Raw genomic sequence first — 14,886 nt, forward strand, 5'->3', positions numbered from 1 at the left:
TAATACCAGGCCTCTGAAGAAATGGTGCCAAGTACTGTTTTAATTCTGGTTCTTAACATCAGGTCACCATGGAAAGAGCCTGTGGTTTGCACACCCTGGAGGAGCCAAGTACCCCAGAACACTTGCTCAGAAACTCAAACGTTACCACATGTGTGATTCAAGGATTTATTAAGTCATACATGCAAAACATACTGCTAATTGCATTAGCAAAAGATCAATGTAAAAACTTTACAAATTTGCAACTTTTATTTTTAAATTTTGCTTTAGTGGTTGAAAGGGTGTAGTTCAACATTGTATTCCTGCCCATTTAGGATGTACAGAACATTAGCACTAATTTACAGAACCTCACAGACCCAAGTTACCATTACTCAATCTATGCTGCACATGTACATGTAGTGACATAAAGAACATTCGTCTGCATTAGTAATGTTACACTGGTGGGGATATCTGGCAAATGGTCACGGTTGAGAAGGTTCATAGTTCAGAGAGCTTTAAAAGATAAAAATTGCTAAAATGGTAAAGCTGCTTCACAGGATTTGTACACCTAGTTAATAGACTAAAAGCTCAGAAAGCATATAACTTACTGGGTCAGAACTAAGGAAAATAAGGATATGCTTGAACAGCCTACTCTACCAAAAAAAGAAAAAGAACTTTCTATCATCAGGAGGGGTTTAAAATACAAGTTATATCGCTAAGAAAGAGGTTCTACAAGAAAGCGTCTACTACCGAACAGTTGTGGGAATGACAGGTTCAGAACGGTACCTAAATGAATGCCCTGCTGGAATTCAAAGGAATTCACCAGTGCGCACCAACCTCTGCCGCCGTGGCACCGCTGGGAAGGGGGTGGCCGAGCTCAGCCTGCGCTAAACATCAATTCAGTTTCAACTCCCTGGCAGTGCCATGTAAGTCTGTACAGTGTCAAAATACTGTCTGGCACCATCGTCTGATCCAACCCAGTATTTCATTTACCCACCACAATACAATGCTGGCAGAAGGACTAGATACACTTCAGTAAGAACAGTTATTTATTTTTCAATCACAGCAGCAAGAACTAGATTGCGACCAAGCCTTACTGATGACAAAGCGCTCACACTGCGACTCGAGGGCGTCAGCCATTGGCAAATATTCAGGTTCGGTGTACGAGGCTGTGCAATGACTGGGGGTTGAGAAAACACTAACAGCAACACACATGAGATGCGGTGCTTCGCTAATCGCACAGTACTGTTACTTACTGTGAAAAACTAGAAAGTGTTTTTGTATTTCCAAAGAGAAATTAGAGTCATCCTCAAGACGAATCTTTAAAAAACAGTTTAGTGCTTAGTGTTCATAGCACAACAATGCAACTTAGTTCAGCAGATAGTTTGGCAACACTTAATCGAGCAAGAATAGGATTTTAAAAATAAGGCTTTACATAGGTTTGTCTTTTCAGGAGTTTGCTTTTAGAAGAATGCAAGGTAACTTTCATACTTTAAACAAATGAAACTGCAAAATTGTTGATTGGTTCAAGAATTTATGGAAAAGAACTAATTTATAACAGAGAAATTGGCATTGAGTGTGAATGCTCCATTGTTTGAGCAAAGCACAGGGTTTGGAGTGGGTGGGGGAGGTGACATTTACAGCAGCAGACATTTTCTCTTCCTCTTCTTCACAGGAGGGGGGCACAGAACCGCGCGGATGGCTTCGTCAAACACTGTCTTGAGGCCTCGCTGCGTCAGCGCTGAGCATTCGAGGTACTTCACTGCGCCTGCGGGAAGCACAGAGGCAATTACAAAGCAGTTTTCCACACTTACAGCAGGGCTGCTTCTAGCAACCCCAACAAAAGCCAGGCACTGACTTCAACTACAGCACAACATCCTCCGCAAACAGAATTCAGATGAAGCCAACAAGAACCCCGTTGCAGGCATACCGATCTCTTTCGCCATGGCGAGGCCCTGTGGGTAGGTGATGGGCGTCAGCTTCTTCTCCTTCAGCTTTTCAATAGTGTCCTTGTCATCCCGGAGATCAAGTTTGGTACCCACTAAAATGATGGGGGTGTTGGGGCAATGGTGCCGCACCTCAGGATACCACTGCAAGACAACGGCGTGGGCTGTGTGCGGGGACAGCTCCGCAAGCGCCCTCCAGCGTTACCGCAACAAGGCTCACAGCGCGTCATGACATTTTCAAGAGCCAAAGAGGAAGGGGAGAACGTAAGACCCCATTACGGCAGGATTAAAAATGAGCATTCAATTGCAAAACATTTTTTAAGGAAGCCAACAGGTATTTCCATCTAATTTAAACATTTACCCTATTAAGGACTGTATTTTCTCCAGACACCAGAAAAATCACCTCTCATTTGTGAAGCCTCCTCAATGCTGTACAGCTCAGCTGGCCAAGGACATGAGCGACTGCAACAGTAGCAGAATGTGCTAGAATGCCAGCTGTGCAAAAAATAATTACCAACCTAATTTTTGCATGCATTTGGTTTCCAGTACTTTTCTTTAAATTGCAATAAAAGTACTCATTCGCGATCTTAGCACCTTGTTGGCTGATAACTGCTGTTATCACTGCATCAAGCAATGACTCACAATTAGTGTTTCACTTGCCCTGAACTTCCTGACGTGTGAGTTTGGCAAAGGGATTTCTGCCTTTTCAAACTGTATTTCACATTGCCTGCCAAAAATAAAATAAATCAGCAAATATTTTGCAGACTCTGCTGTGAAGTGACCCCTACGCAGGACCCTCAGGAAGTACGTGATCCCAGCTCATACTGACCTTAGCACGGACATTTTCAAAGGAAGCAGGACTCACAAGGGAAAAGCAGATTAAGAAGACATCCTACAAAACAAGTTGAGAGAAGTTAGCCCAGCAGAGCAGCGTTAGAAAATCGCATCTCCCCGAACACGGCAATAGCGCCAGCACCCGTACCGCGGTGACCTACGGCACCCCCGCAATGGGCTCGGTTGTGCCAACGAGCTTCCCAGCGGGAAATTCATTCCCAGGCAGCTACAAGCAGACACACGGGGGAACCAACAAACGTTCTCATCAAGTTTCTAATCAGCTGTCGCAGCAGCCAGCAACTAAGACTAATACCATTGCGCTGCTGCTTTTGTCCTTAAACGCCGTGTCACTGCCCCCACCGGCGCTGAGAAAAGCCGCCTGCAGATCCCGGCGAACGCAGCGGCGGCCGCGCGGGGGCCGGGACCCGCACACCTCGGCGGGATTTACGCCTCAGGAGCCACGTAACTCATCAGCACAGCGTACTGCAAAGTGTCACTGCTGGCACTCATTTTTTAAATACGAACATACTATTAATACACTACCCTAGTGTTATAGTTTTAAATTGCAAAGGCAAAGTATACAGCAAAAATCATAGACAAAATCATAGAACACCAGATTTCCACAGTTAGTACTTGTAGAATCTTGAACTGTCACTTCTACTGAAATATGGACATTCAGAATTTCTCTATAACCAAATTAGGATGGAGAAATGTATTAAAAACCTTGAAGTAGGACAACAGCTCCCTCCTTCCCTCTCAAATTATGTGAAAACAGAGAGAAGAGCAGGTGTTTTTAGGGATCTTCCACATCCCACTTGTCAATTGGAAGCAAAAGAAAGATGATAAATAGGAGCAGGTAAAAGCATTCGCAGAGCAAAGGCTTACACTGCCCGCTGTACAGTATACACTGCAAAACACAACCAGCTTTGCACACAACATCCTGGAGCCTACAAGCACTGGGAATAACAACAATATCATTTTCTCTGTGGAAACAGATGAAGATTGTAATCTTGTTGTATGACCCAGAACTCAAGAAGCATCTCACAAACAAGCCCAACTCCCCCCAACCTACCTCTGCATCCGTACTTGTTCTGCTATCGCATGTGCTACAAATCAGGCGTTTCAGAGTGTTAGTTGATTGTGCTGCTTGTCAAGGCATTTTGTTAGGTCAGCACCTGGTGTCTGCACTGCTAAGCACCTGCAACCCCGTTGTTCATGCATCACCTCAACAAGTCTCCACAGCAGCGTCCCAGAAGAAAGAAACAACATCAAATACTGTGATACTATGGCCACTACTTCTGGTTTCCAATTCTGCACGTTTGTGGTGACTGAAGTTCTGCACATTATGCAGACTCTCCTTTACTAGCTCCAAAGATTTTAAATCAGTACCACCATGTGAAATTATTTGAACATTTCAGGTGTCTTGCACACTACCAATCTTAACAAATAGGAAGAAAAGCTATTTATTTGCAAGAAAAGCTTTAGTCTTAGCAACTACTATAAAGACATTTGGCAACAGTTCTCAAATCTAGCAATTTGATAGTTCCAAGAAAAGTAGGGTTTCTTTTAAAAATAGGGGCCAATTTATCACTATCGTAAGCAAGACAAGATGACAGAACTTGGAACTGAAGTTTACTTAAAGTTTTACATACGGCAATAGGTTGATCTGTCAGACTGGAAGATACATTCTTACCATTGGTTCCTCCAACCTAATAACAGTAGGAGATAAAGTTACTCCTCGAATGGATTTAAGGAAAAACGTTCTCTCAGTCAGCGATTTGCGCTCACAAATACCCAGAACATGGCTTTTCTCCTCAAGAGAGACGCTGCCCTGTCACTCAGCACAACCAGCTACCCACATCCAGAACAGACCAGACTTCCCGTGAACCCGGCAATGTCCGAGCCATTGCAAGAGCAGACCTCCCCTAAAGCACCACCGAACTTCATTCTCTCTGGCTTCATCTCCTGAGAAAACAACATTAACCACCTTCTCTGTCCCAACTACTTCCTTCCCCCAAACATTTATTCTGTATTTTAAGGAAAAAAAATTGATAATAAATGAGTAAGGGGAAAGGATACAAATTAATGCCTCCACTATGGCCAATTCCTTCCTGTGAAGTTAAGAACCTTTGAACTGCTGGGCGGCTCATCAAGATACACGTGTTGGCCACATAATCGGCAACCCCGGTTCCACCTTGCCCAGCACATAGTTCAGGTGCACACACAGGGGACCAGAGGCCACAGAAATTGTGAGGGGGAGTTTAAATAGCACAGCAAAGGAAGGGCAAGGCTGAACGCTGATCCTAAAAAAAGTCAGGCTTCATCAGCACCGCGCGGCTCCTCCTCTGTGGTGGTCTGGGCCTTTAAGTGACAGTGAATCTTACGTATCACATGAGTCTAAAATCTAAAGACTTCAAACAAAGTTCAAGGCTTACCGCCCCGTTTCATTTTCTGCTGTAAGAAACAATCTGAATAACTGAAAGTACTTCAGACCTTTACTTCAGTTATACATGCTTGTACAGATGAGATTTTTCCAAAAAATATGCTTAGATTGCCATAGGGGAGGCAAATATTCTCCCTTACAACTCTGCTTTCTCACACTATTGAGTGATCTTTCAACATAGCTTTTTCTACCCAGAGATACTTTTTTGAAAATATTATGATTATAAGCAAAGCCTAAGTTCTAAATATCCTATAAATATCTACATATTAGAGAAAAACAGTTTTCCATTGTTTCTCATCCTAGAAAAGCCAGATATTTCCAGCATTGCTAACAGTCGCCTACCACTGGCAAGTTCATATACATCTTGGGTATCATAACTGATGGGAAAGCCTAATTGTAAGAGTTAGTGAGCAGTGAATTAAGGAAAATGGTGAATTTTTAAAAAAGCAGAGTTAATTAAGTAAGATTCACATTATTAAAGAGAGCCGTTATGCTGTAGAATAACTGGAACAAATTTGCATTTTACATTATTAGCATTGAATATATATAACTGACAGTTAACAACAGTAAATCAATACCAAAAAACCCTGCAAGTTACCACCTTTCTTTAAAGAAAAACTCCACCAGATAAAAGTAAGACTCTAAGAAGACTAGAAAACAAATCCCTGCAAAGATTAACTGTAGCTGAAGTTGCAGTGGAAAGAGCAGGTTACTGCAGCACTTCCCTTCCACGGGGAAGACGCAGCACACGGACAGGGCTTAACCAGTCCAGGCATGGAGACAGAAGCACATTTGTATTGACGTTATAGCACAAACTACAGTAAGTAATAAAATAGCTGGGGCTTAAGTACGTTGGAAAGCGACAACCCAGCCTCTGTCAATACCAATAATATCTTCATTCAGTGCTGCCTCTGGCACATTTAGAACATCTTCACAGAGGCTAAACAGTATCAAGTGCTTAGCAGTGACAGTGTCAGGTTGCAGCCAAACATCAGCCTAAAACCAAAAACAAACCCTGCTTTTGGCAGGCACGCTAACCTTAAAATCAATGCACTGGCTGACAGGACTATTCACTAAAGGGGTTTTTGTTTGTTAGGTTTGTTTTCTTAAAATCAAGCACTCTAGTTGATTCTGAGGCTGCAGCTACAAAAAAAAGCCGACATGTATCAGTGCGTGCAAACACACAGGCGTGCAAACTGTAACATCTGTGCAGCTGTACACACATCCAAGATGACAGTGCTGCAGCTCCAGCACATGGGACCAAGGACGGCAGCTTGCAACGAGTCACTGTTACTAATAAGTACAACTCCAGATGTGACAACATTGGCCATACGTTCAAAAAGAAAAAATCTTTGTTAGACTACGCTGCACGGATTCTTTCTAGTTTGACACTGCAGTTCTTACTGTTTGTGGGTAGGAGAGCGGACGTAGTCTGTCATAATCCTCTTGACCAGCTGTGTCCCACAAACCCAGGTTGACCGGTTTTCCATCAACCATTACATTAGCAGAGTAGTTGTCAAAACTGAAAAATAGAGAGTTAACTGCGTTAGCTTGCAGCAAAACAGGCATCCAAGGACTTCACTTCCTAGAGGCCTAACTGGGAACACTACAAAAAGAAACATTTTTACTGCATCCGTCTGCTGCCCAGAAAGAGTGAAGTTTTTCTTTAAAAAATGAGTATGGGGTAATGTAAGGAAAGAACATCCGCAACAGACTCAGTCCAGTCTGAACAGAAATCTTTTTCTTTGCTCTTCCGAAGGAAGTGTTGACCTCAGTAAGCACAGGAAAGCAGGCGATGCCCTTAGCAAGTGCTTTCCAGTCTTAGTGCGACATTCATCAGCACGTTAATCTGTTCCATTTTGTAAGATTTAGAACAGCAGATACATAAGCAACAACCAAGGAATCCTTAATGACAACAGGAGGTAAGAAATAAAAAAAAAATAAACCACACCCAAATTCATTAATCCTGCTAATGAAAAACCCCTCCAATGAAATACCAAAGTTAATAACCAGAGGCCAGTGCAGGTATGATTTTTACCTCACCACTGCTGTAGGCACAAAGATTTTAATTATTTGTTATGGCTAAACTGAGACAACGAGGCCTTGGAAGGGTGACAAAAGTGATCTGTAAATCACATTAGAATGTATTTTGTTATCTGAAAAAACTCACTGATACTTACAGAGAACAAAATCACCTAATAAATAGAGACATCTGAAAAAGGCAAGGAAGCTGCACATGCACAAAACACCTCCCCCAACAGGCCCCAGGAAAGGAGCTACACTAATACTGATACTGCCAAATCCTTACATGCAAGAAAAGGAGAAGCACCAAAATAAATCAAGCCCTACAATCATGCCTGAGAAGCTATGGAGTTGTGGCCAGATTAGCACAGGCTTGGCAGGAGCACAAAAAGTGGAAAGAACAACACAAAAATCTCTAGTCACATAAACCAACTATTTCTGACTATGATATGTTTTACAAGCTGTTTAGCCTTGGGACTGCTTGTTATTAATGATGGTAAAGATAGAAGTAACACATTATTTTAACAGAGAACAGGATCTGATGATCCGTTGGTAAATGCTGGTCTCTGATAAGCTGGGCCTAGTAAGCAGAGAGAGGCAGAACTGACGGAGCACGACCAAGCACAGGTCGGACTCTGCTGAGTGGTAAAAGCCCCAAGTGCTTCTCACAGACAGACCTACAGCCTCAGTTAAATATTTAAGATGAAACTGAGGGGTGTTTGCAGCCAGCTCAAACAATTCAAACAGGGAACCTGGAATGGCAGTAAGTGCAGAGAGGCTGATCTAAATGAGTTTTTTTGATTTTACAAGTACTTACACAGTGGGTATGTATTCTCCAGGAAATGCATTGGTTGTGTAACTGATGAGTAGGCATGTTTTACCTACAGCACTGTAAAAAGAGAAAATTCACATGTAAAAACATTCATCTTGAATAATGAGAAATAATATTGCTTTTAGGGAAGAATGATTACATCCAGTCACCTAAGGAACAATCGAGCATCAGCAGTCACTGCTGTGCAGGAGAACAGCTGATAGACTGAAGCCTCAAGTTTACTGGCAATGAAACCATGCCTAATAAAAACATCCATTTTGTGAAGTGGTAAACCACCAAATTTTGTTAATCTTTAGACAAAAGAAAGCAACACACAAGTATGAACAAGACTACTAACATCACTAGTCACCTGAATACTCATCAAGGACGTCTTATTCTAACTCCCTGAAAAGTATTTCCAGATAGCACTTTTGGAATTGTGTAAAGGGTACCTTTTCCAGAAAATGCTTTACTTTCACATAAGTTTGAAAAAGCTTGAAAAGTATAATTTCTCAACACATTATTACTTTTGAGTGTTTAAGGAAAAAATACAAATTATAATCTTCACAATATTTAGTACTATTACAAAATTACTCCCTGCATTTGTCAACTGTCAAACATTTAGTAAACTGATTTATAGATAAATTACAGTCCAATACTGGAGAACTTGCAACACCGAACCTTTCCCAACAGATCTAATTCTGAACAGCCTCAAACGAGGGCAGGACAAGGTTCTGTTCCAGGCTTCCTTCAAAACCCTGGCAGGCGCCTCCTTCCCTCTCCGCCCTCCTCCACACAGCTTATCTAGAGCCAAACACGAGATTAATGACACCACTGAATTTGGGTTACAGTTTCAATTAAGGGTTGGAAAACTTTTATTTTTTTCTTTAAAGCAGACTCCGCACAGACTGTTTCTGACACTGCAGACGGGTTCCCGTGCTGGCTTCTCACTTGACGTGCATAATCCCTCGGCAGCGCGAGAGATTCCAGGGGTGAGCGTGCAACTAGTTCCTCCAAAGCGATAATGCCCAGGCGGCCCCACAGTCCTCCCCAGCACTCTGCTCACACAGACAAACTCCTGTGCAAGGAAAACTGCATTGTCTTGCAGATGCTTTATCACTACAACTACTCGTTCAAAGCAAATCACCAGTAACTTGGAAACTTACACATATAACCTTGCCATCAGTTTTAGGTTTGATTAATGAACCTCTTGAATAATCTTACACAAGCTGAAAGAACTCACTGAAGTTTTAGTCTAGAACTATGGTTAGTATTAAAAAAAGGGAAACAGAAAAAACAAAAAGCACAAACCAAACCCAAGAACCAAATGCTATTGCTAAAAATATTCTATTATTCTTTAACTTCTGCAGGTGAAAAAAAAAATCACTCACAGAAACAAGTTTAGTCAAGGGCTTCCTGGCTCTCCAGCTGCAAACGTTCTGAGGCACTCATATCTGAATTTTACTATGTGTCTTCCACTTAAATCACTGCATTTCTTCCCTTTGTTTGGAAAGATGTGGACTGTCCATTTACCCAAGATTGTCTTCAAAACAATTATTTAAAGTGATTTAACAATCAACATTAACCAATGAGCCTTATCGAGTGACTCACAATTTCAGACAGGTTAAGTAAATTTGAGCTGTCACAACCGTAAATTACTGTGTATGTTGTAGCTCAATCTGTAACAAGTCTCTGTATTAAACTTCAAGCTGTTCCATGCTGCATTAGCCCAATGAGTGATTTGATAGCAGCATCTGAGCAATGCTTGAGCAACGAAAGCACTGCTTCACTGTGCAAAATTATCTAGGATTTTATCCTACATGCCCATTCTTTAATTGTAATTTTATGTTTCTATGCTGACACCTAGCATAACATCCCATCTGTTGCAGCTCTCTCTGATCACACCATGCATTTTTCCACACCGCTTTTCACACCTGCGCCTAAGGAAACAAGACGCCAGCTTCTTGTATAGTCTGAGATTTTTTTTCTTTCCAGCATGCACTCTCTTTTATCAAGCTGTAACAACAAAGGGGACATCTAGTTATATTCTTGAAAAGTACAATCTCTGAACATTTTCCTGCAGTAACAGGCTTGAGATAAACTTGCGCTCAAAAGCAGGAGGAATTTACCATTAAAAAACTTATGCAGGAAGGAATTCTGGACGCAATATGACAACACAGCTCAGCTAACCGAACAGCTGTCAGAGGAGATCTCGTCTCATCTCTTGCACTAGCACTCACTGACTGTAACAAGCCAGAACAAGGAATTAAGGAAAGCTCTTCATCCTGCCCGCCCCATGCAGATAACTTGCTATTTTAGCTCCCTGAGTTATCAGATCAGTTTGAATCTATTTCTGAATTGCACCCACAACACCATAAAGCAGGTTGCACTGGTCCAGCTTCTAAAGGACAAACGTGAAAATCTTCACAATACCAAGGAGCAAAAGCCCACTTCTTTGGAAACTTCTCGAGGCGCAGAGGCTACGTGTTCTCATGCTTCTAGAACCTGTTTGGTCTGATGCTTCATTTTCCAGTACGTTCATTACAGGTAATTTAAGCTTCTAACAAATTCATGTTGAACTTAACATTTTCAGCAATGATCAAGAACTTTGCTTTGCACACATGCTCCTTTGCTCACCGTGCACTGTAACTGGTGAGTCTGCTCTGGCTAATCAAACCAGCGCAGGAAGCAGGTGGTGAGAGATTTCATTCCAAGATCAGAGGCGCCTGTAGTGTGTTCCTACAGCACCAGCCAGCCAGAGTCATTTAAACAAGCAAAAACACGTTCAACAACCCCATTTCAGACTTGCTCCATCTAGGTTTCCTGCTTCCCTTGCCTTTGGCTCACTGCCCTACGAATCAGATCATTATGGTCACCAGTCTTAAAAATAAACACTACTGCCTACCTTTACAAATAAGGTACATCCTCCAAGTACTTTAGCCACGGTTTTTTAGACTTCTAACTTCTGTATTAAAGCAACTCCCCTAAAGAGAATTCCAACTGTTTGGCAAAGTATAAGTCTGAGCCTTTATGCACAGGGATTAAGAAACCAAAATAACACCAAACCAAGATTAGTCATAACAAGATTTCTAGCAACTACTTAATCATAGCTCTGTCCACCCACTATTACATAAATGAAACTGGTAACATTTGGCTGTAATTAAAAATATGGCCTACAGAAGACCGGCATTTTAATCACTTAACAGTAAGTGAAAGAATCACAAAAGACAGCACTGAGTCCCTTATTACTTTCAGGTACCATCCAGGGATCAATGTATGTATATAACCACATGTGTATTAATTCTTTAAAACAGGACCTGTCATCTCTTTCCTGGCCTTATTTACACTAACAAGTTTTGTGAAGTTCCTCCATTGCGCCAGAGCTGCTCGGAGCCGTGTTCTGTGACACGCAGTAACGATGCCCCTGCTTCTTCCACTCCAAAGGCACCGCAGCTGCAGAGGTGGTTGAGAATCTCCTGCTTTCCTGCAACTAAAACCTAATGATGAGAATTTAGTTTCCATTTGCAGCCATGGTGATGGAGGCCAGCAAAGTACTTGCTGGTTTAATTCTGGAAACCCTGATAAGTGCAAACAGGTGGCAGCCTTCATCAAAAGCTTTGATTATGTCATTTCTTTCTTTCTTTCTCCGGAGCACATTAACTACCCTCTAGCAGATGTGACACACAGCCCAGGTCTTCACTCAAACGTTAAACAGATGAGATTTCTCTAGTACCATCCTCAGATCAAAAGTCCAGTATTTTTGCTATAGTAGGTTTAGTTACATATGGCTCAGCCAGATAAGCTGTTTTACTCACTACAACACACCCTCTCCCAAATATGCTGTTCAGTATCTACAGTACTACTGCATTTTTTAAACTTTAAAAGTTCGGTAACGCAAGTTACTGAACTTCAAGTCACTGCACTCTCTACAGGGTGCACTGGAGGGACCCGAGGTGTTCACATCTTACACAAACACCACACTACACTCAGTAAGAAGCCAATCACCCTGCCCCCCTTTCTCAACAAGCCATCAAACCAAATACAGCATGGCTTTAGCAGCCAGGGTCTCAAATTAAGCAGAATTCCAAACAGGGACTCTTAATTCCATGCTTGTGTTCTTACAGTACTTCTACAATTTAAAAATGTCTATAAGAGAGCATGAAGTTTGACCTTTTCTGTGGCATCTAGTAATCATTTCTCCAAAAGGCAGAACCCCCCATAACGTGACACAACATCGCTGGAGAGTTCATACCACTTAACAGTTGCCTTTTGAGTGTGAAAACAAAAGCTGCTAAAAATAACTCAGACTAATGCTTTTTCTCAAGTGTCAATCAACAGCAATGGTTGCAGTTACTCAAGTGGAGGGCCCTTCATCTGTCCTGCACATTCCTGCTCCTCTCTATCAAAGCAACAGTTGCCATTTATTTTTCCTCAAAGCTCACAGTGGGGAAAAAAAAAACCCAAAAAAAAACCCAAAAAAAACCCAACACACACAAATGATGAAAAAAACAAAGCAAATGATGAAAAGAACTGTTCTGTTTAATGAACATTGAACAGTTTGTGCTGAGTTCTCAAATCTAGTGGACGAAGCAGACTGAACTTCCCCCCCCCCAAACACGATGCATCACATTTCTGTACAGCAGTGTCACTGACAACACAGTTCAGTTGAATTAAAAAAAATGATATAAAAGCAAATATATTTTTTCTTAAAATCAATATAACCAAAAAGAACAGTCCATTGTTATCTAGCATCAAAGAATGAAAAGTCTTCAACTCTCAAGATATCACTTTCATGTTCATACTGCTCAAAATCTTAAGCAGCAAGTCAAAACAAATGTGCTATACAGAGTAAGTTTATCTTTCAACCATATCTAGCTGCCTTTCAAGGAATTCTACATCTTAAAAAAAAAAATCAAACCAAACAAAACAACAAAAAACCCACACACAAGTAACGTGAAGCTTAAGCCACCACATGAAGTTACAGAGAGTGGCAGGAGCATTTAGCTACACTTCACTCCTCTGTCATCTACAGAAGTTTGCTGTGATACCAATTATGCTCAGCCTACACTGGGATTTTTGTTTCTCCTAAGGGGAAAAAAAACCCTCTCAAACTGCATAAGACAAGTCTTGTTTTCCAGCTGGCCTGTGATGTTCCCCTGAGCTCTGACATTCAGTAAGAGCAAGAATCACAGAATGCCTCCGAGTTGACGGGAATAGCATCACGGAGAGTATTCAAGAGTCGCAAACGCAACGAACTCCTTCCCCACCACAATTCCAGCATTTCTCACATTGAAATTCAACAGCTAAACTTAAGAGTTAACTCAATTCTAAAAAGCACCCTCGAGTTGTTTCACTTGTATCTAACACCAAATTAGAATGCTGTAGGTGTAACAGTTCTTTACAGGCAAGTATAATGTTCATTATTTGTATTTCATGTTGCTTATCAGTCTCCTTTAGGCAGGAACCTTATGCATATAGACAGTCTCTGCTCACAGCATTTATGATCTGCTCCGAGTTTAGCACATTCCACTTAGTTTTACTGCAAGAATCAGGTGTCAAAAATCAAGCTATCAGCAGTAATAAGTTTGTTACTTTCATAAAAGATTTAAAATCAGTATTAAATTTATCACATCATTAAAAGCATGATTTTTTTAAAATACGCTTGGATCACTTCGAAGTGTCTAGTGATATACCGAACACCAGACCCGGGAGCAGGCCGGGGTGCGCCGGGAGGCCCAGCCCTGCCCGCACCCCCTGCACCACGGCAGGCAAAGCCACTCCTGCCCGCACGGACGGGAACTGTCCCGCCTCCGCCCCGGAGCTCCCTCCGCAACAGCAACCCCGGGCTCGGGCGGCAGACAGCCCCGCGCGGAGCTCGCTCCCGCGCAGACAGCCCCGCACACGCGTCCCTTCCCGCCCCCCGCCGGCAGGAAGCCGCGGCCGCCAGCCCGGCCCCGCCCGCCCCGCGCGGACACCCCGCTCCCGCCGAGCCCCCAGCCCTCAGGGCGGCAGGGCCGCGCCCGGGCCCCGCGGCGGAAGGGCCCGCAATCCGCGGGGGGCCCGGCGGCCCGCGCCGCTCCCGGCCCGCAGGCGGCCACCCCTCCCCGCAGGGCCGGCGGATCTCCCTTGGCGAGGGCCCGGCCGAGGCGCCCCCTCAGACTCACCCGTCGCCCACCACCACACACTTGATGGCCTGCATCGGGGCTGCGCCGCGGCGGCGGGTGCTGCTGCCGAGCGGGGCGGGAGGGCCGCGCAAGAAGGGAGCCGGCGGCGTCTCCGCACCAGGTCGCGGCCGCCTCCGCCCTGTGCCTGGGAGCGGGGACGAGGCAGCGGCCACCACCCAGGGCGGGGAGAGGGAGGACTGCGGGGAAACAGGAAGCGGCCGCTCCGCTCACATCCGGCCGGGCTGCGCTCGGCCCCCGCGGCCCCGCCTTCGGGCCTGCGCGGCGACACCCCGCCCTGGCGGGCAGCGCTTCGGCAGCGCTCGGCTGTCTCCGTCCCGGCGGGGTGGCTTCAGGCGGCTTCGGGGTGGTTCGGGGTGGTTCGGGGTGGTTCGGGGTGGCTTCGGGCGCGCTCGGCCGCGCTCACCGCGGAGGACCGGCCGCCATGTTTGCGCTGCTGCCCCGGCCAGCGCACGGGCCGCGCCGCGGCTGCTCCGCCTCAGGACCAGGGCCCCAGGGCGATCCTTTCCCTTAGCCAGGCGGAGCCGTGCTGCAGTGTGACGCCACGCCTGGCGCTGCTGGAACCAGCGGCCATGGGCCAGCAGGGCGGGCAGCGCCGCCGCGGGAGCCCCGTGCCCGGGGCGAGGCAGCTGCCGCCTCCGCCAGCGGCCGGTCCTGGCCACCGCCTCACCG

General features: G+C 44.4%; 1 protein-coding gene across 1 annotated transcript; it reads right to left on the reverse strand.

Annotated features, from left to right (window-relative positions):
- Positions 1-151: 151 nt before the first annotated feature.
- On the reverse strand, positions 152-14,574 carry RAC1 (Rac family small GTPase 1). Its single transcript, XM_082064187.1, has 6 exons — positions 14,197-14,574; positions 8,039-8,110; positions 6,604-6,721; positions 2,752-2,814; positions 1,907-2,066; positions 152-1,744 (listed from the first exon to the last, which is right to left on the reverse strand). The coding sequence occupies exons 1-6, from the start codon at positions 14,229-14,231 to the stop codon at positions 1,614-1,616; spliced, it is 579 nt and encodes a 192-aa protein (XP_081920313.1). The 5' UTR covers positions 14,232-14,574; the 3' UTR covers positions 152-1,613.
- Positions 14,575-14,886: the final 312 nt, after the last annotated feature.

The sequence above is a fragment of the Streptopelia decaocto genome (assembly GCF_964273445.1).
Source record: "Streptopelia decaocto genome assembly, chromosome: 13".
In the NCBI taxonomy this organism is placed as follows: Eukaryota; Metazoa; Chordata; class Aves; order Columbiformes; family Columbidae; genus Streptopelia; species Streptopelia decaocto.